The following is a 24,872-nucleotide window of genomic DNA, read 5'->3' on the forward strand; positions in this document are numbered from 1 at the left end:
TAAAAAACTACAGTGAATTGAAAACCACCTTATTTTGGAAATCGTATAAAAATTAACACAAACATTTTCCATCATACAGAGCCAGTAGTAGTAGTCCATGAAACTAAACATCATTTCGAGGAAAAAGGAAATCATGTATTCACCGAGGCATGAATGTGACCTGTTACGTTTGGATTCAAATAACACAAAAAGTAGGGAATTGTATATATTATACAATTGTTGAAAGTCCTGAATAATATTTGTATGTACCTAGTTTACAAGTAAAAAAATCGCGCTTACTTGTAAATGTTGTCAAATATTGAGTATTTAAATGCATACTCAATATTCGAACTCCAAACTCTAACACTAGCAACAGCTTCAGCAGAATCTGTATTTCATCGTTTAACTACTTAGGAGGAAAACCACAGAACTTACAATGAGGGAGGCCCGTTCCGTTGGCCTCGCACCTCGGCAGGCGTCCCACATTCCCGCGTCGACGTAAATAATGCAGATTATTACGGAGCCACGAAGTAAATCCTCCGCCGCTAATTAAGATGTTTTCCTCGAGCTCGTCCGCCGCCTCGTCATTTAAAAAAGCCTATTTTTCATTGTCATTTTAAGGGGATGATAAAATTCGTGCAAAGAAATTTTTAGTTGGGCAAGTCATTACTGACAATCGCCGACACCGCTTCATCGGTCATTTGGTATTTGGACGCCACCTCGGACGGACGCCTCTCCGTCTTCTTCCTATTACATAATTAATTAATAATAAAAGACAATGTCTGCTGATTCATGTTTTTTATTCAGAAATTCAAGTTTAACGTTAGTTTATATAAATTCATTCGCTAGCGTAATGTCTAAACAACCTGCTTACAAATCCAGTCTTCGGGCCTGTCGAATCCGCTGCGGGCTCGCGTCTCGCGCCTCACGCGGCGCTGTCTCACGGTGGAGATTATCGTGGAATACGAAATAACACACAATATACAGGAACAATCATAGCGGGTACACTGAGCTGAAACCCAGTGATAATATCCACGAAACTAAATAATCGCCGGGAAATTCAGTCGAATTCTTCAAATAATCTTTTAAATTTTCATACTAATTGCACACTCGTCTGATGTATTTAGTAAGAAAGATATATTGAGATTTCGACTATGCTTCTTTGGGGCAAGTTGTTCAGTTGCGTGGATCCTACAGAATTACAACTTGGCATACCGCCCGTGTTGTACGAGCGCGCGCCGCGTGTCGCGAGGCGCGAGAGCGGAGCCTCGCAAACGCACCATTACCCCCCTAACAACCTAGCACGTACAATTATAATTCTTATTTACATTACACAATGGATCACTTTTAGTTGCACTGCTTATTGCTATGTAGTGAGATTCGTAACAGCAACTACTCAACTATCGCAAGTCGCACACGTAGAGTCGACAACTCAGAATTTTAATTGAGATAAACTTCGAATATCAAAATATTAATATCACCGCAACAGAGTGGAGACAGAGTCGTTGTAGACGATACATACTATAATCGCGTATTCTTTTCATATATCTAATATAATCATAAAAATTTACATCGGTAATTGTTTATATATACATTGTATTGTTATGAATAATGGATTGTATGTATCTGACCTTAAAATATAGCACTTAATGTATCAGTTATTATTATATAATTATTTATTATATTTATACATTATTATAAAACGACGGCAATATTTATAATTAACGCAGGATAAAAGTTTGAAATCAAAGTTCATTTCAATTCTATATGTATAAGATAACATTATAAACTCTACATTTCATGCAAATAAATACTCCTAAGTTTTTGGTCATAAATAAAAGCAATTGTTTCCATTAATTTATGGATATACTATAAATTATTATTGGTACCTAGGGATACTAAGCTGAGGCCGGTCTAGGGATTTATTATACTGTCAAATATATATGATCACACGTATATTTTAGTATTAAATAAAGAGAAAATGTGAAATGTTATTTATTTATATAAAATTTGTCTTAACACCGGATCGTGTTCTCTACCCGTTAGCCATTGGGCAAACAGGAAATAGGTACGAGTAGGCGATGCATTAATGTGAGTGAAGAATTACGGAAATAAACTAAATTGATGTATTTATATATAATATCATAAACTTGTGATGAAACTTTTGAATCGATGAAAAAATTATATATGAAAATAAATACTTAAAATATTACTATATCAAAAATGAACTGTATTAGAGGAGTAAAGAAAACAGTCTATGACTTTATCACCCGATTCCATTTATATACTATAACTACACAAGATATTATATATTAATAGCTACATAAAAAGATACATTGATCTCGCTGTGATCCTATATATTTGACAGATAGTAAAATCCCACTCTGGTACAACTCTATTATAGAAACTACGGACAACAAGCGCGTACTGTCGAGTGAACAATGATTGGGATCTGTTGATCCTATGTTGAGGAAATTCATTATTTATACGAAATAGTCTTTTTTTTTTCAAGTTCAATTAAATATTTCATTAGCAAACTTTTGAAGTGAATGCAATACTTGGCTGCACCTTACGCTAGTAATGTAATACACATCGTTATCTTTTTATTTCACCTGTCATATAATTCGTATAGTTTCTATAATCGTCTAATAGAGGTACATAATTGGATTGTTCTATTAAGTTCTACTTGTGACGGGCACATTCGTTCCAAATACGGACAGTATTATACAATATTCTCATAAACGCCTACAATAAGTAAGAAAATAGTAAAAATTCATTTACATTTTATACAAATTTCAACATTCTAATAAAATAAATTAATTGATTGATGAAAGTACATTGAGAAGCAATTGCAATTAAAAATTGTGTCGGAGACACGGACTAGGGATCGGTCGCTGTTTGCGATGCTTTGGGTGTGCTCATGGACGGATTACATCTAATACGGGAGAAACGAACAGTAGGTAACGCTGATCGCCTCGTCGCTCGCCCACAACGGCAAGAACCGAGAGATTTGCACGTAAAACTGTCAATACAGATCAAAACAGATAGAGTACTTTTGAAAATAACACTGTATAGGTCGATGACTAGATATAAATAACCTCGCTATATAAAATCATTATTTTGTATATACTAGAACTCGCCTGGTTTCCAGGACAATAGCATATAGATAATATTGCTACGTTCTCGTCTCATTTTTACAACGAAAACATTTGGTAACTAAACTTTTTGTAATCATAAACTAATCGCGATTGAAAAACGACTATTGCTGAGTAGAGTAGTGACGAGTGGAGGGCGTGGACTGGGCCGGGTGTGAGAGCGGCGCGCGGTACACCGAAGTGAGCCGCGGGTCGAGGTTGTGGTACTCCTTGCCAGAGCGAGGCCGCAGCGTGCTCGTCGTTTGCCGCACCACCCTATACCGTTCAATATATTAAAAATACATACACCCATTGTTACACACAACAGCAAACATTTTCTATGATTACATTTGTATATAAAATAATGTTCCAGGAATGGGCAGCAGCGTCTAGCTTAAAACATCACCAAAGCCTAACTGCGGTTGCCAACCTGCTTACCAAGTGTAGCAACTACTGGCAAAACTCCCCTTTATGGGGGAGACCTATGTTCAGCAGTGGACAGCTAACGATTGATATGATGATCACATTAGTATATAGAGATCAATCAATGTTTTTCTTTCTTTCTTTCAAGAGAGGTGCATGGTTAATAACGAAGACTAATCTAGTAGCCATATCATCTGACATATCAAGCTTCAGCTTCTGACACTCCTTGGAACTCATTGTGGCTAATTTCAGATAAATTCTTCATATTAGGCATGGTGACTTGATCATATTCATAAAACACTGATAAAATATACAAAATATCAAAACTTGAAAGATAATTAATGAAAGCAATATTGACTCACCGCATGGTGATAGGCGTATCCGTCGAGGAGTGTGAGGAGCAGATGGAGAGAGTCTCGATATAGTCCGACATGTCTGAGGTGCCACTCGACGTGCTGTGTGTATCCACTACACCTACGACGACATTTGCGAAAGTTGCGATATATATACTTAAAGGTAACTATATATATGTGAACAATATTATCAATTGTTATTTAAAAGTTATATTTTAAAAATTTAACTCTGTGTAGTTTTATGAAGTACAATCGACATCATGTTATGGTATAGTCACCAAACTTGGAAATATTTTCCAGTCTTTAAAAAACAATATTATTATTGTTGGTTTTCAACAGAACTAATTATTTAAAGGAAACAGAAGAAAATTGACAAACATACGTACCTCGAAGTGGTTTTATAGATAACACGGGCACTTCCGCTTCCGCAGAAGAAGATTTAGCCGGTATGCGGAGTGACTGTGTACCACCGGCCTGTAGCGGATCAGTAGACTTGGAACGACGTGGCAATGATATGTGCAGTGCACCAGCCGCACGCCGTGCACTCCTGTAATGCCGGCGCGTAGCTGCCGTCGTTAGCGGCAGCTCGAATTCTGCTAGCTCTCCTCCCGGCCGCAATGAACAACTTGATACACCAGAATCATTCGAACTTGACGAATCGCGATTACCACCTGCCTTTCCAGGCACCGATGACGATCGTTTTGATAGTACCACACCTCGCCCTCGAGTGCCCTTCGATGCTTCCGAACTGTCTGCATCCGAGTGTTTATTTTCTGCTGCGCATTCACATGAAGTTGAAACACGGTCAGTTTCAAGAGCTATATTTCGCAACGTTTCTATTGAGGATGTTGATCCATGACTTCCAACACTACCTTCAAACTCTTTCACGTCTTCAAGAAATCGAGATGAATCTGCAGAACTTGAACGCTTCCTGTATTCTATTTTATCTACACGTTCGACAGATGTTCGTGCTGTGCTTTTATTAGGATCATCAGTAATCGTTGGTCGATCTTCTTCGGATCCACAAAGCGTCGGATTGCTTGCAGATTTTTCTTCTAATAACCTATTAATGGGACTCTTTGAAGAATGTTTCATTGTGTGAAAAGCAAAACCTCCTATTGGTGACATTGGTGTGTATCCAGCAGGCAAATGCTTATTTTGCTCAATTTTATTACTTTCTCTTGTATTGGGTTCCATCATTAGATAATCGTCGCCTACATTAGCAATATTCGCTTCGCGATTGTCATTATTATCACATTTCATTTGAGGATGACCGCACTTTGTGCAAACATTTTTTCCATTTACTACTTTATACGCGATTGGCTTTAAATTTGTAGTTATAGCATTTAATTCCGATTGTGTAATGCCAGCTTTTCTTAAAAGATCTTTGGCATTTTCATAATGTTCTAATGATAAAGCAAAACTTAAATTTTCATAATTGGCTAATGGACCTTCGTCAATTTCTATTTTCCTCGTATCAGTACTTTTAAAATAATATTCAGACGTAATTTCATCATGAGAAATACTAGGCCGTAATTTTCTTTTTGTCTTACGAGAAAGATCAATTGTTGCATAGAGTGCACTGCGGTCACTAGGAGGTGGTCTTAAATTTTCTTTGTTTGGAGTTAAGTTATCTGTTGAAGTGGTATTTTTCCTACAGTAAGGGATTTTAATCCAATTATTTGCCCAGTCGGTAACCCTTTGACAAGCACAATTGGAAGTTGGTTGTAATGTTTCATCTGCATCTATAATAGTAGGTTCTTTTGGCCTTTTTCCGAATTTTAGTAAACATCCACAAGGTTTTTTTAATATAAGTGTGTTTGTAGTAGAATTTTTTGTTATTTTGAAAAGGTCACTATTAAGACATTCTTTGAGTCTCTTTGGTGTATCGTAGTATTCTCCTTCAACCTATTAAATATAAATTATTTATTAATTATATATTGCTTAAAAAACAGCCATATTTTATCAATCAACAACAACGAAGTATTACAGTTCTACTGTTACATTTACAAGGTTGTTCATAAACTTATATACTTGAAAATAGACCAAAAGCATTTTAGAGCTATTTTTTAATAGTAGATAATACTATAATTGCTATTTTTAAACAAAATTCTTACCTCTGCTGAAGGAACTTTTGGCACATCATAATTTTCATAAGGTCCTATTTTAGACGATTTACTTTCTTCAATGCAAACAACATGAGAGCAACTACAAGTTTGTAAAGGTAGGGGCATCGGTGGCTTTTTGTTAAGGTTGAGATCTAATCTAGTAGGCTTTGGAGGTCTATGGGGCGGCACATCACAATGACATAATTCCTCAGTCTTATTAATTATATTAGAGTACTCATCACAACTTTGTGGGATTTCAACGGCCACAGTTTCTACATGGGGTGTTTCGTTTACTGCTTCCATTGTCCACGCAGGATTAAAATGTTTAGCACCAGGCGTCAACGCTGCAGTGGATGACCTTGACAAGGCACCAAGTTTTGAGATGCAACTCATACAACGTTCCAACGTGACGTTCCCGGTCATATTCCATGGAGTTGTATCAGTGCCCTCCACCGCCTCATTCACCGAAGCGGTATCACCCAGTCCCATGTCTTGGAAATGAGTTCTTTCTGTTGATGGCCAATACGGTGATATTGCTCCAGCTTCTTCACCTATACACGGATCTTCATAAAGACGATCCATTGACTGTACAGAATGATCCACAGTTTGCAATTCTGAAAGTCTCGTATCAGGTCGATAAGTTTTATGTGATTTAGGACTTTCTGCACCTGTGAATGATTAAATAAATAAATTCATAGGTACATATTTATTAAATATTTATTTATTATTAATAAATTTTATATTATAAAGAATATACCTTCACTTTTCTTCGCAACTAAGGGTCGCCTTTTTGGTGACAAACGACCCTGTGATGCCAAGTTGAAGTCATGAGCTATTTCCCGAGCTTGATCGCTGATAAGCACATGCAACCCTTCGCCTTTACCGCAGTGGGAACCTCCTTCGAAGCAAAAGCGACCTTCCACCACACCAAATCGCCTATATAGAGATATTTTAACTGTACTATCTACATCTTTATTAATTTCAAACTCAAAATAAATATAACATTGTAATTTCAGATGTGAAATGACAACAACTTTCAACTATATTTTAAACAAATGATGTACCTGAGATGCGCTAACTCCCAGATCCCAAGTAACCGCGGTGGTACTCCAGCGGTGAGCGCAAACCTTCTCTCGTGCAAGTGTAGTCGAGCAGGTCCTGGTGGGAGGCGCTTTCCACCACCACTACCTCCACCTCCCACTAATACCAAGTAGTGGCGAGGTTCTCCCAGATGGCCGCTCACTTTTACCTGCGTAGTTTGTTAGTAATCATTATCATCATAAAGAACCTTAAATGACCCACATAAACACGATAACAAGAAAGAAACACATAATGGCCAAGGCTCACCTGCCACTGTATGAGTCGTTCTCTTGTCTCGAACGCGAGTATAGCTACTAGGTCTCGACACACGAGTGCCAACGTATTGGAATGCTTGTCCAGTGTAAAGCCACTCTCACAGCCAAGGTACTGCTGCAAGGACAGCGAAGCCTTCGTGGTGGCGCCGCCCCATCGCGCCTTCGAGTCGCGATACAGTTGCAGATGCACACAATCTATTGAACAAATGTTTTAATCTCCCACATTGTTATAAGACCATCAGCATGGATGTCTCTTATTTATCCATAATTCTGCTACTAATCGGTTGCTTATCTGCAAAGCTTACATATTAAATTCCATTTTGAATAAAAGATGATATGAAGGATATATTTAACAAAAGTATTGATGGTCATGATCATCGATCATGACCGTCAGGGCCCTACAATGAGTATAATGTTAATACAGTTGTGTTCTTTTTCGGCTACTGTTAAACAAAACAAAACTTTCACTGAGTAAAGAAACTTATAAGCTTTATTAGCCGCTTTTTAAGCATAATTTCTTACTACATTTTGAGTGATAGCCTGTAATTCAAAATATAGTAAAAAACTGTACTAAAAGAATGAACATAAACAATAAAAGCATTCAGTGAAGCGCTTCCCCGACGTTACAAAAAAGAGTAGGTAACAATAAAACTTTGTTGAATTCCTAAACATATTGCACTTTAAAGCCGACGGGGCGCCGAGGGTTCGTAGCGTTTTAACCTATTGATCGTGAGTAATAAAAGCGAGGGCTTCAAGTCGGGGATCGCGTTACATTCTTCGTATTTTATGGAGTCGAAAATAAGCATTGCGAAATCCTTTGTAGCGGCGGCGTCGGCGTCCTGCGTGGTACTCGCGGCCGCCTGCAGCGGCGCGTGATGGATCTCTCGCGAACCACCGCGATAGATTCGTCTCGAGCTCACGATATACGCATATTCCGATACATTGCACACATTGGCATGGGTTACTCATACTATGCAAACATTCATTACTCTGTTCCACGAATCCATTTATATATTCCAAAATTTTGTGATTTCCAGAATTTAATAGATTGTATCTGAATGTGTTTTGGTTTGAAGGATATGAAGGGGACAAAATGCAATGTGTAAGCGGTATCACAACCATCGCTATATTCCGTGATGATCGTCCGTCCATATCGCTGTTACCATCAGGTCGGCTAGTTACTATCAGGTCAGTTTCTTTCCTGTTCCATGTTGCTTAATAGATTTCTAGTCTCATGTAATATTTTTATACCTAAGTGTTTTATATTTAAAAGTTATTATCCTAGGCACCCTACCAGCTGGCAGTGATCTTAAAGAAATTTTTTATCTTTAAATATATATATTTTTAAATTTTTTAATGTTATATTGAATTAAGTAATATTTTGTTATTTCAATAAATATTGTTAATTTGTTTTAAAAGTTTATGTTCAAACTTAAACGATGTTTTTATTAAAATTCTTATATAGTAATGTAATCTTGGACAGACACTTGTAAAACCAGCAACCAAATAAATTTTTTAAATGTCATTCGGACCGCAAATTTAAACGTATTCGTAATAGTTTGTCTTTAATATAAAAATAAAATATTTGAAGCAACACCTTATATTTCCGGGATCCTACCCATCACCCCGTAAATGATATAATGTGCCATGACTTACAAGAAATACCTATTGTATTTCCTTTCAGTTGAACTGAAGCGAACATTTCATTGTATTACTCCGCATTCTTGACAGTCGTTTGTAACCGATTTGTGCCACCACCGAAAAATGATGTTTCAGATCGTAAAGTCACTACCTATTATATTTGTTTGGTTACTATAATGTACTCTTTCGTGTAACGTTTATGATTTCCTTGACACTGACTCATTTAAAATCTATTTACAATATAAAAATTCAACCGCTTGACAAATACATATTATGTGCGAAGGATTCCATTATTACAATGTAAAATATAGTACAACCTTCAATTATATGAATATTAATTTATAAGATATTACGAATGAAATTTTTGTGATAATGTTTTCCTCCAGTTTTATTATGATTGATTAAATTAAAAAAATATCTTCGTAAAAAACAGCATGATATAATTTGAAAATAATAAATATGTTAAATTAATAAATATATTTCTTTATACTTGTACACCGGAGGTCATCTCCCTAAAGCGAGTAGTAATCTATACTACTATTATATAGACGTAAAAATTTGTAAGTTTCAATGTTCGGGATAGTATTGATCTGATTTTGAAATTCTTTCAGTCTTAGTGTGCATTCAATGAATGCTATAATGTCTGAATGCTATAAACTACTTTTTATTTTGGTAAATATATATTTTCAATAATTATTTACAGTAAATATATTTGAAGTCGGCAAAAAATCTATATAATGGCATGCGCTGTCTGAAATAAAATCTATAGCAAAAACATTCTTTACTTTTACCTTTACAAAAAAGTTCGTAACACTATATATTTATGGTAAGTTTAATATGTCAGCCAAAAAAAATGGTATTTATGTTAAAAGTAAAACAAATATTACAGAGAGAGATTAAGTTTGGATACCGGTTTGACGTATACTTTACGAACTCTTATAAAAACAAATAGCTATATTAAAACGTAAATTTCATGGAGATAAAGTTTTATTAAGAAGATAAACTTTTTACAACATGTCAATTGAAATTGGTCAGAAGAAAACGCGAAATAAAAAAAAATAAGCCAGTAAAATAATTGCGTTGTCGCAGGCGATGGCCGTGAGAGAATAGTAGGCGGGGCGCGGTGGTGAGGGGCGCAGGGGGAACTATGTAAACGAACAATACTAAATTGCTAAATAAGCCGTTCATTTTAATATTTTAGAGAATATTAGTGCAGTACTTTCACACACGCCAAAGTACCAGCCTTGCTATAATGTGTCGAACAATTTAAAAATTACACAAACATTTTACCCGTGCGGAGCCGAGGCGGGTCGCATTGTAGATGTACATGTACTACATGTTTATCGTATCAAAATTAAGGTTACTTGGAAAATTTTAGTATAATATACACATAAATCTCTACCGAAAGAATAAATTTTTGGATCTACAAATAGCATGACACTTGTATATCCAATTGCATGATGAATGTTTTAAACTGGTTTGATTAGAGTTTTTTTCTTTAATTCCGCTACCATCAGTATGTGTGTGACTGCCAGTACTCGAAAAATGACCACCACTATTACTACCAGAAGGTCCACAACCTATTTCTAAACGAGGCATCTTCAGGCAAATTATTAGATCTCTGCTCGGAGACTAGTGTCAACCGTTCGGCATCCAAACTGCAAAATTTGTGTATTATTACTATATTATTACTATCGAATATGAAATGTTGTAGAACTTCTGGTGCAGCAGTGGTAGCAGTGGTCAATCTTCGACTGTTGACAGTCGCACACAAACTAATGGTAGCGAAATTAAACAAAATAATTTTAATCAAATAACCAGCGATATGCACTTCCGTAAGATAACACCTATTTTAGTAGCATATTTTATAAGTTAAAATAAATAATGAATGTTTTTCGAACTTTGAATTACAGTGCCGTTTTGTACATTTATAACGTTTACACCAAGGAAATGTTTTATGTCGCGATCGTAAAGTCTACGAAGTTTGATGGCCACATGCGCTTCGGACCGCTTTTGAGGCGACATTATTGGGTGCGCGGCCGGAACTGGCACTCGGCGCGCCACACACGAAGTACCAGCAGCACGTAGCACTGTGCTCCACGCGAGGCGTCAATGTCTCGATCATTAACTGTAGTCGTTACAGAGTTTTACGTCCACTACAGATGTCATATCGTCTGGCATATTGTATACCTATACCAGCTTTACGTAATATCTACTAGGCAGATCCTTAACAGCATAGTTTATTTTTGTAAGTAAAAAAGTCTTAATTTACTATTCTCGTTTCATATATTGACATAATTCGTCTCATGATATCCATGGCAATTTTCAACTCTGACTTGACATCTTTCTTTAATACACAATCTAAGGCGTTATATCTGAGTTTCGATATCGTGGCTCTCTCTGCATCGTTCCACTTTCATATTATCGATTTCATCATCTTTTTATTTATAATATTATTATATTCTTTCTCAATTTTTTATCAGCATGTTACGGTTTATTCTACTGCCTACTTTTTTTATTGTACGTCCTACTAACAATTATAATTTCATCCACTTGTTGCAATATTTACCATAACTTCTACTGGGGTTTGAAAACCATCCTTTTTTATGAAACAGAATGACAAACAAGCTGACGGCCCACCTGATGGAAAATGGTACCCGTCGCCTATAGATATGAGCAGTACCATGAACATAACAGAGTATACTGTTTCACACATGATACTCCCCATGTGTTGTATTTTGTGCGAAAATTATTATAATAACAATGAACGAAATCTGAAATTGTAATTAAGAAAAAACTTTCGCTTTGTGACGTGTGAACATGCGTAATTCAAGTAAACAAAATTTTAAATGCAAATTAACTGAGCGTATCAAACTTTATGCAGTGAACGGTCCAATTAATGTGTTTAAATAATAGCTGATGCGATCGTTAGACGTGCGGTGGTGGTGGCGGTGGTGGTGGTGACGGTGGCACGGTGCAGCGAGCTTGCGGTCCTTATAATTTGCGTTTCAATTAGCGAGTGCACTTGCATGGTAATTAATGAGTAGCGAACACTAGTAACTGTGCTAGCACGAGTACTGCCTGCTAGTGCGCTAGCGGACACGTCACCTGCCGATACGATGACATTTATTTGTTTCCTATTCTACACACGCCGCCCGTTTATAGTCCTTTAATTATATACAATAAATAATTAATAAAAATGAAGTATATTCACACCGGAGCCACTTTTGTAGAGCAATATTACGCAATGCAGTAATTTAGGTACTTTCTATTACTTCTATCGCTACTTGTTGCCATTTGGTTGATTTTTGTAATCGCATCTGTAATATACGTAATAATATACGCAAAACGTACGAAAGTATATTATTGTTTTTTTTTTTAATTGTTGGCAATTGATTATTGACAGATGAAAATCTGTAAGCCAACTACACAGCGTGCATATTCAAAAGCTTAGCTAATATTATGATCAGCTAATGTTAAGAAGTTTTGTAAGAATGTTACTAAAAATTGGACAATGTAACTAACATATTGTTATTGTTACTAACTAATACTTGGAACCGTTGTTTTACAATAACTAACATCGATGTAAGTGCACTTTTAATTGAAGCTCACTTCTGTCAGGACCACGTTTCTATTGCACATATTTACTTATTTTAGATATGAAACAATCACATGGTTTCGTTATGAATAACTAACACCAATGTTTTACTAAAGTAGGTGTTATTTTGTGGAAGTCCATATCACTAGTTAGTGGAATAAAATTATTTTGTTTAAATCCACTACCATTAGCAATAATTATAATAGTCAATGTTAGAGTGTTGGCAATCGCACACATACTAATGAAAGCGGAATTAAACAAAATAATTTTAATCAACTAACTAGTAATATCAAAGTTCGCAAATTGTAATGATTTTTTTTGTAGGTACCTAATTATAATGTAATCTGAAGAATCCGAAATCTAAACAATGGAAAGCGTTTACCGTCGTCTGTACACACGAATGGTAACTGAGACATCAGTGACGGACATAGGTAAGGTGAATAATATAAACCATGTTAATGCAAGTAGGAATAGACTGTTGTTGCTTTCGGTGATTTCAACCGAAAACGTGGCGGTGAGGCGTAACATGGCCGCTCAAATGTACACTTTAAAAACGAAAAAGGGCTGTATCGTCGAGGAGACGAAACAGTTCAGAGGTGTTCGTAATCCATACAATATCTTAATATAATTAATAATTAGTAGAATTACATGATTAACTTTCTCTTATTCCAATGTATTATAATTATAAACATAAATTAAAAGGTGCAAAATATAAGTATTAATAATTGGTGTGTGTTTAATTGATCCTTATAAGATGTATGTCAATGCTATCTATCATGACCGTTATCTGCTTATTATTTATGTCAATATCCAACAAGAATGACTCATGTAATTATATGTTGCCCGTCCATGCACAATTGCCACATATAATTTACGTAATTTTTCAACTGATATAATTTGATTGCGTGACAAATCCGTCGCGGCATTAAAATTGATTTATTCAAAACAATCCAATATCGAGGGTACCTGTGCAGTATTGTAATGGGAGTTATAAGCGCATGGGGCGAGACGTGCCCCGCGTACAGATGAGCCCCTTTGCGTTTAGCCCCATGGAGGCCGAGTGGTCGCGGCGCACCCCCGGCGGCCGCGCGCCGCCACTTGTCACGAGCACTGATACCAAGCAAGATGCAGCGCCACGGTATCGCGCACGCACTAAGATCGTCATATTTATTTGCATACGGAAGGGAGGCAGCTGTGTTGGTCCCGTGATACAATCAATATCGTCCAATCGTTACTGACTGTTACTGTTAGTTCGATTTAACTGTGTTTCGTATGTAATATACTTGTATAACATAAAATGATGTGCCAGCTGAGTTCTATCGGCGCGGTAATATCTAACAAGAGGATATAGCCAGTGGTAGTATTATTAGATATTTTGCATAAGTGATGCTGTTTATTACTTAACTATTTATTTTCTAGACCACTTTATCTATTTTACTTAACATATATGTTGTAGTACAACTGAAGTATTTCAAAATAATAACTATCAACGACATCTTCAGCAATCGACATCTGAAAATATGCATCTGATTACATTAAGAGGAAGACCGAAGAATAACTACATGGGACAGATAAAAGAAACACTAGGTGTCATATCGTATAGGGAGGTCAAGGATATGGCCTGGGATAGAGCTGGCTGAAAGAAGATGCATGAATTAGTTGCACCGACAAGAGGAAACTCTTAAATGAAAGGAAGAGAATATCTGACTACACTAATATGAATTACAATTGCAAGCTTATTTTATAATATTTCGTTTATATTTTCTGTGATTTTATTAGATATCTACGTATAGATGTGAAGATATGTACAAGGTAATACTAAGACCGCGAAATTTTCCGATTATCGTCACATTACTGACGCTATCAGCGGCTCCTCTCGCGATACCCTTCACCGGCCGTGCTGATAAGTATCGGCACGTCAATAGCACGAGCCCTGAACACGAGGGATGTGATTGATCGCATTCGCGTCGACAGTTGCAACTTTACATATACAGATACTCGCACATCTAGTAGAAGCCCTTCTAAACAAAACACAGGGAGGATTAACATTCAATATATACCTTTAAAAAACTTAAAATAATCATAAGATATATAATGCTGATTCTATGATGCATAGGTATAAATTCACAATAAAGAAATAAAAATATCAAATATGATAATTATGTACTTTATTAGCCTATAATACCTTTTTAATACCTACCGATTACTTCTTCCTTTCAAATAAATAATGTTTATAAATTTACTTTCTCTCTGATATTTGATGGAAAGTTTCATATCTTTAATTAATATCGTAAACACGTAAGTATGCATATATTTGATTTGATGCATTTTCATTTTATATAATACTCATAAACTACTTGTAGCCGATTTGAATGTGAATCATACATGAAAACCAATAAGAAATTCCGTAACTCTTGGACCACAGCAAATGTTCATAATTATTCTGTCGTGTTGAAAATAGATAATTTCCTTAATAACATTAACACCTGCCCATCAGATAAAACACACTCTAAACGGTGTCTCTAGAAGTATAAACTTCACATATAATTCCCGTATAATGTAATGTGAAGGTATGAAACCACAAAAAAACAAAAGCAGCGGCTTAAATCGTAACAACATTAATATTGGCTGCCACACTCTCAATATTATTTTAAAACTAATAAAATACAACGATAGACGACAAGATGGTTTCATTTAAAATACATGACTAATAGATTTTTCGTCGTAAAGTAAAAACTGATTCAATTACAAAAACGAAAATGAGACCAACGTAGAAATGAAACGTATTGATTCGAAAAGAATTTGACAAACACACCGCATAACTTATACGCACATTCAGAACTTAAAACTCCAGCGAATGACGTTAATAAAGGCCAATGAAATAAAACTTAATGAAGTTATATATGTAGGTGTAATGAACTGAATTTCAGATCCGGCATTATTAATAGGGACATGTGAACTATATGCAATCAATCTTTAATCAAAAATTAAAATTAATACCTATTTACATCCGCTATATATTGTGTTTATATATATTTACTTCGTTCGTTTTGGCAACAACTGTTAAAATTCCCCAATGGAAGGAGGCTTATGTTCAGTGGACAGTTAAAGACTGATATGATGATGATGATGATATATTGTGTTGATAATCGATTCATCTTGCTATGAATTTTAGACCAAAAGATGTTTGAAGATTAGTGTGACTTTACCGCGCGCTTTATTCTTATATATGCAACGATAGGAGTCAATGGGATTATTTTAAATTTAACCGTAAACCAATTACATAAGGTTCAGTTTGACTATATATAGGACTCACTCCTATTTTAGATACAGTCAGTTGTTGTAATAGCGAACTGAAAAAGTTTTCGCAGAAAAAAACTTAAAACTGAATATGTATTCTGGTAACTAAAAAATCGGTAATAATCACAAATTGAAAATCTACCGAATTATTGAGTGTTTTATGGAAAAAGAACAAACAAGCGTGTCGCTTATCTGATGGTAAGTGGCAACAGAATGAATTGGGAGGAAAAGGGATTGTTAGTAATGAGGATTAGCAACCTTATTACTAGCAATATACTCTATTAGGTCGACCTCCTCGCGGTTTCGCCTGGAAACCATTGTGATTGATTCATTAGCAAATTTGTTAGGATAGGCTAACTGACCTGCTTCATCGTCACTTATCATCTCTCACTGGTGCCCCGCCAGCGTATACCGATAGCGCAGACGGGGCGACTAATCCATTATTATCCGTTAAAAAATAATGAATATACGCAACTCCAAAGCATCCTGATTAGCCTTTCAGTGGGCCACAGTCTATGACAATAGCTTTAGATAAAACTGGATTAGTCCAAGGATGACCTTAAGACCAAATCCATGATATGATATACAAAAACATTAAGAGGTAACAAGTTGAAATAAATACCATCATACTTAGAATCGTACTGCACGTTTAATGTAATTATGTTAATATGTATGTATAAATTATAACAAATATTGTGTGTTTAGATCAATGTTCTTATTTTCATTATGCACCCTAGAAACAATAGAAACCAGTTGAAATTTCATTAAAATTCAATTATTATTGATAATTTAATTATTGATAAATCTCTCTGACTTCTGCCATGGGGAGTTATAGGCGTGAATATATATATATATATATATATATATATATATATATATATATATATATATATATATATATATATATATATATATATATATATACATGGCAGTAATAAATTCTAAATGTAATTTAATAGGATGTAATAAATATAAATTCAAATCTAATATGTAAACTGAGATATGGTTCGAACAATTTGTAGATAAGAAAGGTTATTAGCAGCAGAATCACAATACATATACATTTAAAATGCTATCTTAATCTACCCTTTGATGTCGAAAATAGCCGATATTGGGGCATAGAGATTATAAAATATAATTTTATTTATTTATTACAAAAATTATACAAGGTCGTGTACGTTGGTACTCGTACCTACCTCTCTATCACCGGCGAGTATTTCTGACACCATCCAACTATAATACAGTTTTTAAACTTCACATTTCAAGACAAAAGATGTCAGTGAAATTACTTCGGACTATGATTCATCATGGCTAAGGCGGCAATGAATGATATTACAAGTGTTATTGGATTGCGGAGGACGCTCACATTCAAGCGAAGTATATAAAGATTGGGAAATATAGTTAGTGTGATAAGAGTGCTGTGACCACTCACCTGCTACTGGCGACAGCTTGCGCATCACGCACCACCGGGACTTCCACTGCACACAATAAATTGGATCACTTTATATTATTATGTAATAAACAAAATAAACAAAAAAATACCGCTTATATTTTGAAAACATCTGTCACCTATAAACATCAACAAACAATATGATCAAAGAAAACAACGGGCAACTGTAGAAAACAAACATCTTACGAAATAGCCAAGTTGACAATGACAAAATTTAATAAAAACAAAATGGTCGAACGCTGCGGGCCTAGAGTCGATCACTGCATATACAAACGATGTTTGCTGATTTTGTCACATTTGGCGGATCAAGACTTAAGATAGTTAACTAAAAAATAAGAAACTTCCGTATATACCTTTTTCCCATCCCTGAACTTAACGGTGCCCTCTATGATGGTGTTGTCGTCCGCCATGTCGGCGCTGTGAGCCGCTCACTGCATCACTCGCCGCCGCCGCCGTCGCTCACTACACTGTCACCACGCGTGGGCCCAGCATCACTAGCATCACCGCACTACATCCAGTTCACACTGGCAGTCACATCACTAACGCGCTTACACTATCCACTGCGTTGTCTGAAAAAAAAAATATATACATTATTTTTGTTAAACTGTAAAAATGAGTTTGTTTGCTTGTAACGCTAGCGCTTTAAGGGCTTAACCAATTATTGCAAAAATGAGTATACTAGTGGTATTACATGCCATGTTTTTTTTTTATGCAACTTAGAATAGCAAACAAGCTGACGGCCCACCTGGTGTAAAGTGGTAACCGTCGCCTATAGACATGAGCTGTACCATGGACATAACAGAGTATACTGTTTCGCCCATGATACCCCCCATGCGTTGCCATTCCTGAGGACTCAGGTGTCATTCCTCTGTACCCAGTAAATTCACGCCATATCCCACCCTTCAAACTGAAACACAGCCATGCAAATACAGCTGTTTCACGGTTGAAACACGAATGGGACAGAGGTACCCACGCAATCGACTTTTGTACAAAGTCTCCCTCTGGTAGTACTGGTAGTACTCCCTGTAGAAGTACATTACTACATGTGCATGGAGGCTACATAGACTACTTTTTCTCGCGGTCAAAAAAGAAAATCTATTTCTATATTGATTTCTATATTTGTATATATAATAATTTCGGCTCAACATTGATGAGCCAACCAGTATAAATATTGATATAAATCATACATTTATTTTCAAGACACGTACAGAGCATGATGTCCACGACATTGTATTTTTTTTATCAATATGACGTTTGTGATAGTTATTTTAACCATTAACAATGTTTTTGTAAACTCGACTTTTATTTAAAAAAAGCAACAACTGGGTTCCCTGCCTACTTTTCTCATCTGAAGTGGTGGACTCTAAGAAAATGACTATTCTCTAAATTCTTATAAATGTTTAATTAGCCACGTAGTCCCGGCATAGAATAGGTTACCCCTTCCTTTCCTGTGGGCATCGTAAGAGACGACTAAGGGAAGGCGAGGGATCGGCAGCAGCATGCCTTCTAAAACGTCACCAAAGCCTAACTGTCGTTGCCAACCCGCCTGCAAAGCGTGACAACTACTGGCAGAACCCTTAAGGAGGAGGCCTTTGTACAACAGTGGACAGTTAACGGGTGATATAATGATAATGATACAATAAACTAGGTATTTTTACATACGGGATGAAATGTGAACTTTGGATATTAGTTAAAGGCACGCAACAGACACGACAAAGGTCATATAATGTTTATATTGGTTTGAGTATTTACTGTGAAAATATGTGTGTCCTTTCAAATAAATTACATTTAGCACTTTCCATCAGGTGGACCGATAGTTTGTTTGCCATTCTAAGTTGCATAAAAAAATAAGTATTTAAATATTTTTATTCATTATTTATTTATATACAAGAAGCAAACCATCTTGCCGATATAATTTTAAATACATTTATAAATGTAGACCTATAGTTCCGTATAGTATATAATAATGCACAATCATCCATCCGATGCACGCTGTATGCAATTATATGTGTCTATTAGTTGTCTAGTGCGCACAATACGAGCTCTGTTTAATTTTGGAGCTGGGTGTAGATATGTAGTATTAGACATATTGACATGACATCTCAGTACAGCCACTCTTATAGTGTTGGTCTTAATGTCATCGCAATATTTTGTCATAAATTGTGTAAATGCACTGAATATATCGATAGATAGATAGATAATTTATTTGCATCACTTACAGCACACAAATAACATTAGATATTGGTACATAGTTAAAAAAGAATAGGTACTTTTTTGTTTTTTTTTATATATATGTATCTACATAAAAGAGGTAACATATTTTTTCGTGAATGTACCATGGTAACACAAAATGGTCACAACTTAGTTTATTGCTTTGCTCTCAAAAGAGCTAAACACTGATATTTTGTTGTGACCAAAAACCAAAAGTCGCCGCGAGAATTCTTAACAAAAAATAATTTATTTATTTGATTTTAAATGAATTAAACTAATTGTGTGTGTGTGTGTCCATTATTAATAACTTATTAATATTTTAATCTTAATTAATAAATAAGGAATACCATTAAAAATGGGGTAGTTAGAGGTCTCTGTCGATCACATTCAAACATTCAAGTAATAAATATGTCCGCCACATACCTATTAGGTATGCCAAGTTTTTGTTTATTAATTAAAATCTTTTTAAGCTCTTATATTGCATTATTATCCTTGCATATTATAACATTTTCAATTCAAAACCGTAGAATTTTTCTCGAAATTTTTATTACAAAATGTGGCCATTGTAATTTATTAGTAATTATTATTAATTAGTCGATCTTAATGAAAGATTTTTAGATTAGATTACGCATTCACTTAATACTTTTTTTACATCGTATGACATTATGATTGTGATGGATTTACAATAACACGATGTACCGTTGATATCGACACGTGATAGCCGATAATCCTCTCTGTTCCTGGGATTTCTTACAATTACTCCCGATTGAGAGACCTTATTAGTTTTTATTTTCTATAGATAAGCTTAAGTAAAATCCCTCTACATGTTCCAGCAATTAGTTCTAACTAATTTACAATTTCACTTTCTAGTTTCTGAGATATGTACTGCTAACTCTATATGTTGTAGCAATAATCATATCACTAATATTCTTGAGATATTACTTTTCGTTCTATATAGATAATGTATATAGATAATATCTTCATGCTAAATCTCTTACCGGATAGGCAAAGAAAAAAACGAGTCCATGTCTTTACTTACAGCTATTGCTACTATATAACACAATAACGTGGCGATGACGACGGACTTGTACATAACCGTCTGTATTTTTGGTTACCAAATTAATAACGTCCCTATAATTTCATCAATATCGTTTCCTGCTTTTATTCTTATATTGTGTTTAAATTTCTTGATGCCTTGTATTGCAATAATTTCATCTATTGGACTTGTAACAATATGTAATAATGAAACACGTTTAATATATAGTATACTTCGTTTGCATTATTTTCATTAAGTAGCTATGTAAGTGTTCTAGAAATGTTTATTACAAGAGAACACAGTACTACCGGTAATAAGTATATCAATTATTAAGATTTACCGATTAGATATGGCGAACGTTTTAATACTGTTTTTAGATAGTGCGACATTATCGTTGTTTTGATTGCGATAGATCTCATAATAATACGATGTACAACAGACGTCGACACGCGATAACTGATAATCCTCTGTGTTCCTCACATTTCTTTCAATTTCTCCTAATTGAGACACGCTACAGATCTGCTTTTAGTATCGATAAGCTTGGATCAAATCTGTCTACGAGTTCCCATAATTATTTCCAAACAAATCGAACTTAATTTTTCCGGTTTAATAAAATAAATTTATAATTCAATATCTAGGTAGCCATTAGAATAATCTTATCTTTAATAAATCTAGTTAAGTAAGTACCTAATCGTCTTTGAAGTATTGCACTACCTGCTCACAATAATGAAATATCTGCGCATATACGTAATTCAGCCCATTTGGATGTATCGAACGTCATTTATTAAAACTGGCACACCGTCCTGCAGGTTATTTAAATGCGATAGTGCATTTCATGTCGCCCGCTCGTGACGGAGCTACTCGTACAACGTTGTCAACTACAAGGGCCGTTGTATAATTCTATCAAATTGATCTATTATTAATAAATGGCAATTAAAAATTTATTGCGGTGTCGGTGACTGTGCGTAGTTCAGGATCGTTTCATGGGGGCGTGGAGAGCCCGGAAAGATGTTCAACAAGTTATTGCAGTATACTAATAATGATGATTATGATTCGGAATATTTCTACATAAAAATCATAATTTATCTATCCTTTCGTCCATTTCACCTTATCTTTTTTCCGAGACAAAGGTGTACTTCGTCAGTCATCGTGTTAACGCAGCTCGCCGCTGTACATATGTACGAGTATATGATGTAAACATACATAATCTACATCTTTATATCTACAACTCTACATATATATGTGTGCCTTGTGGATAGCCACAGTACTTGTACACAATACGTATTTAATCATCCAGATAATATCGGAACCACTTACTCTATATTTTTATGTTTAAGTTTTATTTCTCTTAAAATTTTGCCTCTTTAATTTTGTAAAGATTTGTATGCACAAATCTTTGAGTCTAAACTCATGCATACAAATTTATACAAAGCTAAAGATTATATGCATGCTTAGTATTTAGATTAGATTTCTAAAAGCTATAGTAATTAAAATAATTTCGAATTTTCTTTAATCTATATATACTGTTATCCAACCAAACCTATTGTATGTGTATACACCGATTTAATTGTTTAATGACCAACATGTATTCGTAAAGGATTGTCCAATGGAGATGTCTCAAAGTGCTTGAGATACAAGACGCGTGACAATTATGTAGCTCGAGGACTAGCACTGCTCTGGTCATCATCGCTTTGTAACTTGAACTCTACCGTTCGTGCCGAGAGTTCAATTTCCAATGATGATCGGAGCCGTGCAGTTAAGCGGTTTATTGGAGGATTTAGGTAATACTGTACTGGTGCTGATGCTTCGAGTTCGCCAGAACTATTTGCTAATATTATCCACATCGACATATTGCAAATTTAGTGGACTCTGATAGATACTGGAATATAATATAGTCTATACTATCTTATTACATATGTGATTAAAAATTTAGTAATAAAATGTCAGTACCTGTTAAATTAAAACTATGTCTATACATAAAAGTAAATCGAAGCAAGATTTATATACCATACATTGGATTTTATTTCATTTTAAGAAGTTTTTAAGTAATCATCCAGCTATATTGGAAATTGTTTAAATGTTTTAAACATTGACAAGTAATTTAACTCTACACCCAAGCTTCGTTGTGGAGGTAATAAGAAGATGCAATTCCAGAGGTAACTAGCATGTATGCAAACAAATAAAGAGGTAAGCTTACTATAATAATAGACAACGTGTCTTGTACCATTATCTATTCATATATTGATAAGAATTCTTGCGTCAGGCAATCGATAACAAACAATGTAAATCGGTAATAGAAACCGGTAACATATCTAAAATATGTCATTTATTAATAGTATAGGTACTATTACAGAATGGTAAAGAGCAAGCATTCTATATTATTAACTAACTATCACATATAAAGGGGCCTAATAATTTAGTACATATGTAACATTTTGCAATATGTCAAAAATAAGGAGGTACATTATAGTACCGGCAATAGGTAGTAGAGTAGAGAGTGTAAATATATCAACATGAACATATTATGTCTGAGACAGAGGTATGGGAAAAAGATACATGTTTTAGTTGTTCCAAAAAATCTTAATATTCTTTAATGCATATTAATACTCGCCCATTATGTACTCTTTATTACATGTACACATTGTGATTTGTTAATGTTTGTCGGGTGCCCACGATCAGGCTCGCCTAGTGTGAGGCCCATTGTATCTTGTGATTGTAACTTTGTGTTTTTGTCAAATATTAAATTTCTATTCCTAAAAGATCGTCATTGAATACATACATCGACCATACGTCACATTAAAACTTAGGATACTTTCCAACAAATCAATAATTCCAATATATTTCCTAAACTCTAAATAAACATATCTAGAAACATAACCATTTAATAATCTTCCATTCTAAAATACTGAAACTATGCCACATAATCCATCGTCGACCTGTTTACATACTATATGCCTCAAAAGTTGCCATAGTTTAACCCACATTTTCTTACATGGTACACACCTGTCTAGCTATCGATTGTATTTAACTTCGTCTTCGGACATACAAGAGCTATATCCATACATTCAAACTTTATAAGAGATGGATTCTAAATCGATAGCCTCATTTTTAATGTAGGTACGTTTTTCTATTCTCGGTAAATTCTGAACCTTCCATACTGAGGTTATAAAATTTAGGTATTCCATATTTTTATTCCGGTTAAGTCAATATATAGATCACAGATATATCAAATTCTGGCATCAAAATTTCGACCCTTCTTTTATGAAATTTGGAATTCAAAACAGTATGTCACCTGATGGAAAGAGGCAAACGTCATTTGTAATAAAACCAGCACCATAAACTTCATAGAATACTCGATGATAACATCTTTGATAAGAAGATATTAACATGGGTGTCCATATCACTGACCTCTGAGTGGCTCATCAATATAAAAGCAAAACCATCTATTATACAATACAAAGAAACCAGTCTAAGAAAATAAATCCTCTACGTCGAATCATTACTTGAAAATGTATATTTTCTTCAGTCGATGATACTAGTACTTATGATTACCATGATATAGCTACGAGTAGTATATTAGTGTAACTAGATATACCTGTTACTTAATATAAATAGAATACTGCATAATTATTTAAATGTTTCCAATTCACCGCCAGATATCACTGTAACACGTTAAAGTACACGCGCACTCCACTCACATAACAAAAGTTGATATTAGTAAGCAGGCTCCTGCACGCAATGCAAGTGCAACTGGTTCTAACTTTTCACATCAAAATCTTCTTACAACTCGTTCTCATTTATCGAGATTAGTTCCAAAGCCATAAGTCGGCAAGTGTCAACGCTTTTGCGTGAAACTCGCAAGTTGATCCACGGATAAAGTTTCCGAGAACTCTGCGCGAGCTTCGGAAGTTCGGAAGTTAAGCGACGCGAGCAGAGTGCGAGGGCGGGCGCTCTGGACTGCCGGAGTGCAGCCCTCGGTAGGGCGCCGCGGGCGGGGGCGGGGGCGCGGGCCGCGGGGCGGCAGGGGCGAGCCGGCGAGGGTAGTGCGGCTCGAGCTCACCCGGATCCGACAGTCTTCGGGGAAATTTTGACGAATGACATTTTCGTAATGTTACACTTTGAGAGGAGCACAGCACGAGGGGCGAGGGAGGCTATGCACTCCGCTAATTGCGCTTTTAATGAATACTGATGCGTCGCGGACAAGTGCGGGGGTGATCGAGGGGCGCGGGGACAGGCCCGTAATGAGCGACGAGCAATTTGTGTAATTGCCAAAGTTTTCGTACA

At 35.4% G+C, this 24,872-nt stretch overlaps 1 protein-coding gene across 1 annotated transcript; it reads right to left on the reverse strand.

The window, feature by feature from the left end:
* Window positions 1-767: 767 nt before the first annotated feature.
* LOC113509510 (uncharacterized) lies at window positions 768-24,535 on the reverse strand. The gene is made up of 10 exons (XM_026892847.3): window positions 24,184-24,535; window positions 17,695-17,910; window positions 17,324-17,369; window positions 7,345-7,547; window positions 7,062-7,246; window positions 6,755-6,933; window positions 6,007-6,665; window positions 4,276-5,797; window positions 3,899-4,010; window positions 768-3,389 (listed from the first exon to the last, which is right to left on the reverse strand). The coding sequence occupies exons 2-10, from the start codon at window positions 17,749-17,751 to the stop codon at window positions 3,239-3,241; spliced, it is 3,114 nt and encodes a 1,037-aa protein (XP_026748648.2). The 5' UTR covers window positions 17,752-17,910; window positions 24,184-24,535; the 3' UTR covers window positions 768-3,238.
* Between the last annotated feature and the right edge of the window lie 337 nt (window positions 24,536-24,872).

This window comes from Galleria mellonella, unplaced genomic scaffold (assembly GCF_026898425.1).
Source record: "Galleria mellonella isolate WM207_F2 unplaced genomic scaffold, CSIRO_AGI_GalMel_v1 utg284, whole genome shotgun sequence".
In the NCBI taxonomy this organism is placed as follows: domain Eukaryota; kingdom Metazoa; phylum Arthropoda; class Insecta; order Lepidoptera; family Pyralidae; genus Galleria; species Galleria mellonella.

What these genes read in the sequence shown, in the direction of transcription:
- LOC113509510 (XM_026892847.3), bottom strand. Translation starts at nt 17,751, where the DNA reads ATGGCGGACGACAACACCATCATAGAGGGCACCGTTAAGTTCAGGGAT. An exon ending in CAAGCTGTCGCCAGTAGCAG is followed by an intron (nt 7,548 to 17,323) that starts GTGAGTGGTCAC and finishes TTTGTTCAATAG; the next exon opens with ATTGTGTGCATCTGCAACTG. An exon ending in ATCTATAAAACCACTTCGAG is followed by an intron (nt 4,011 to 4,275) that starts GTACGTATGTTT and finishes ATGTCGTCGTAG; the next exon opens with GTGTAGTGGATACACACAGC.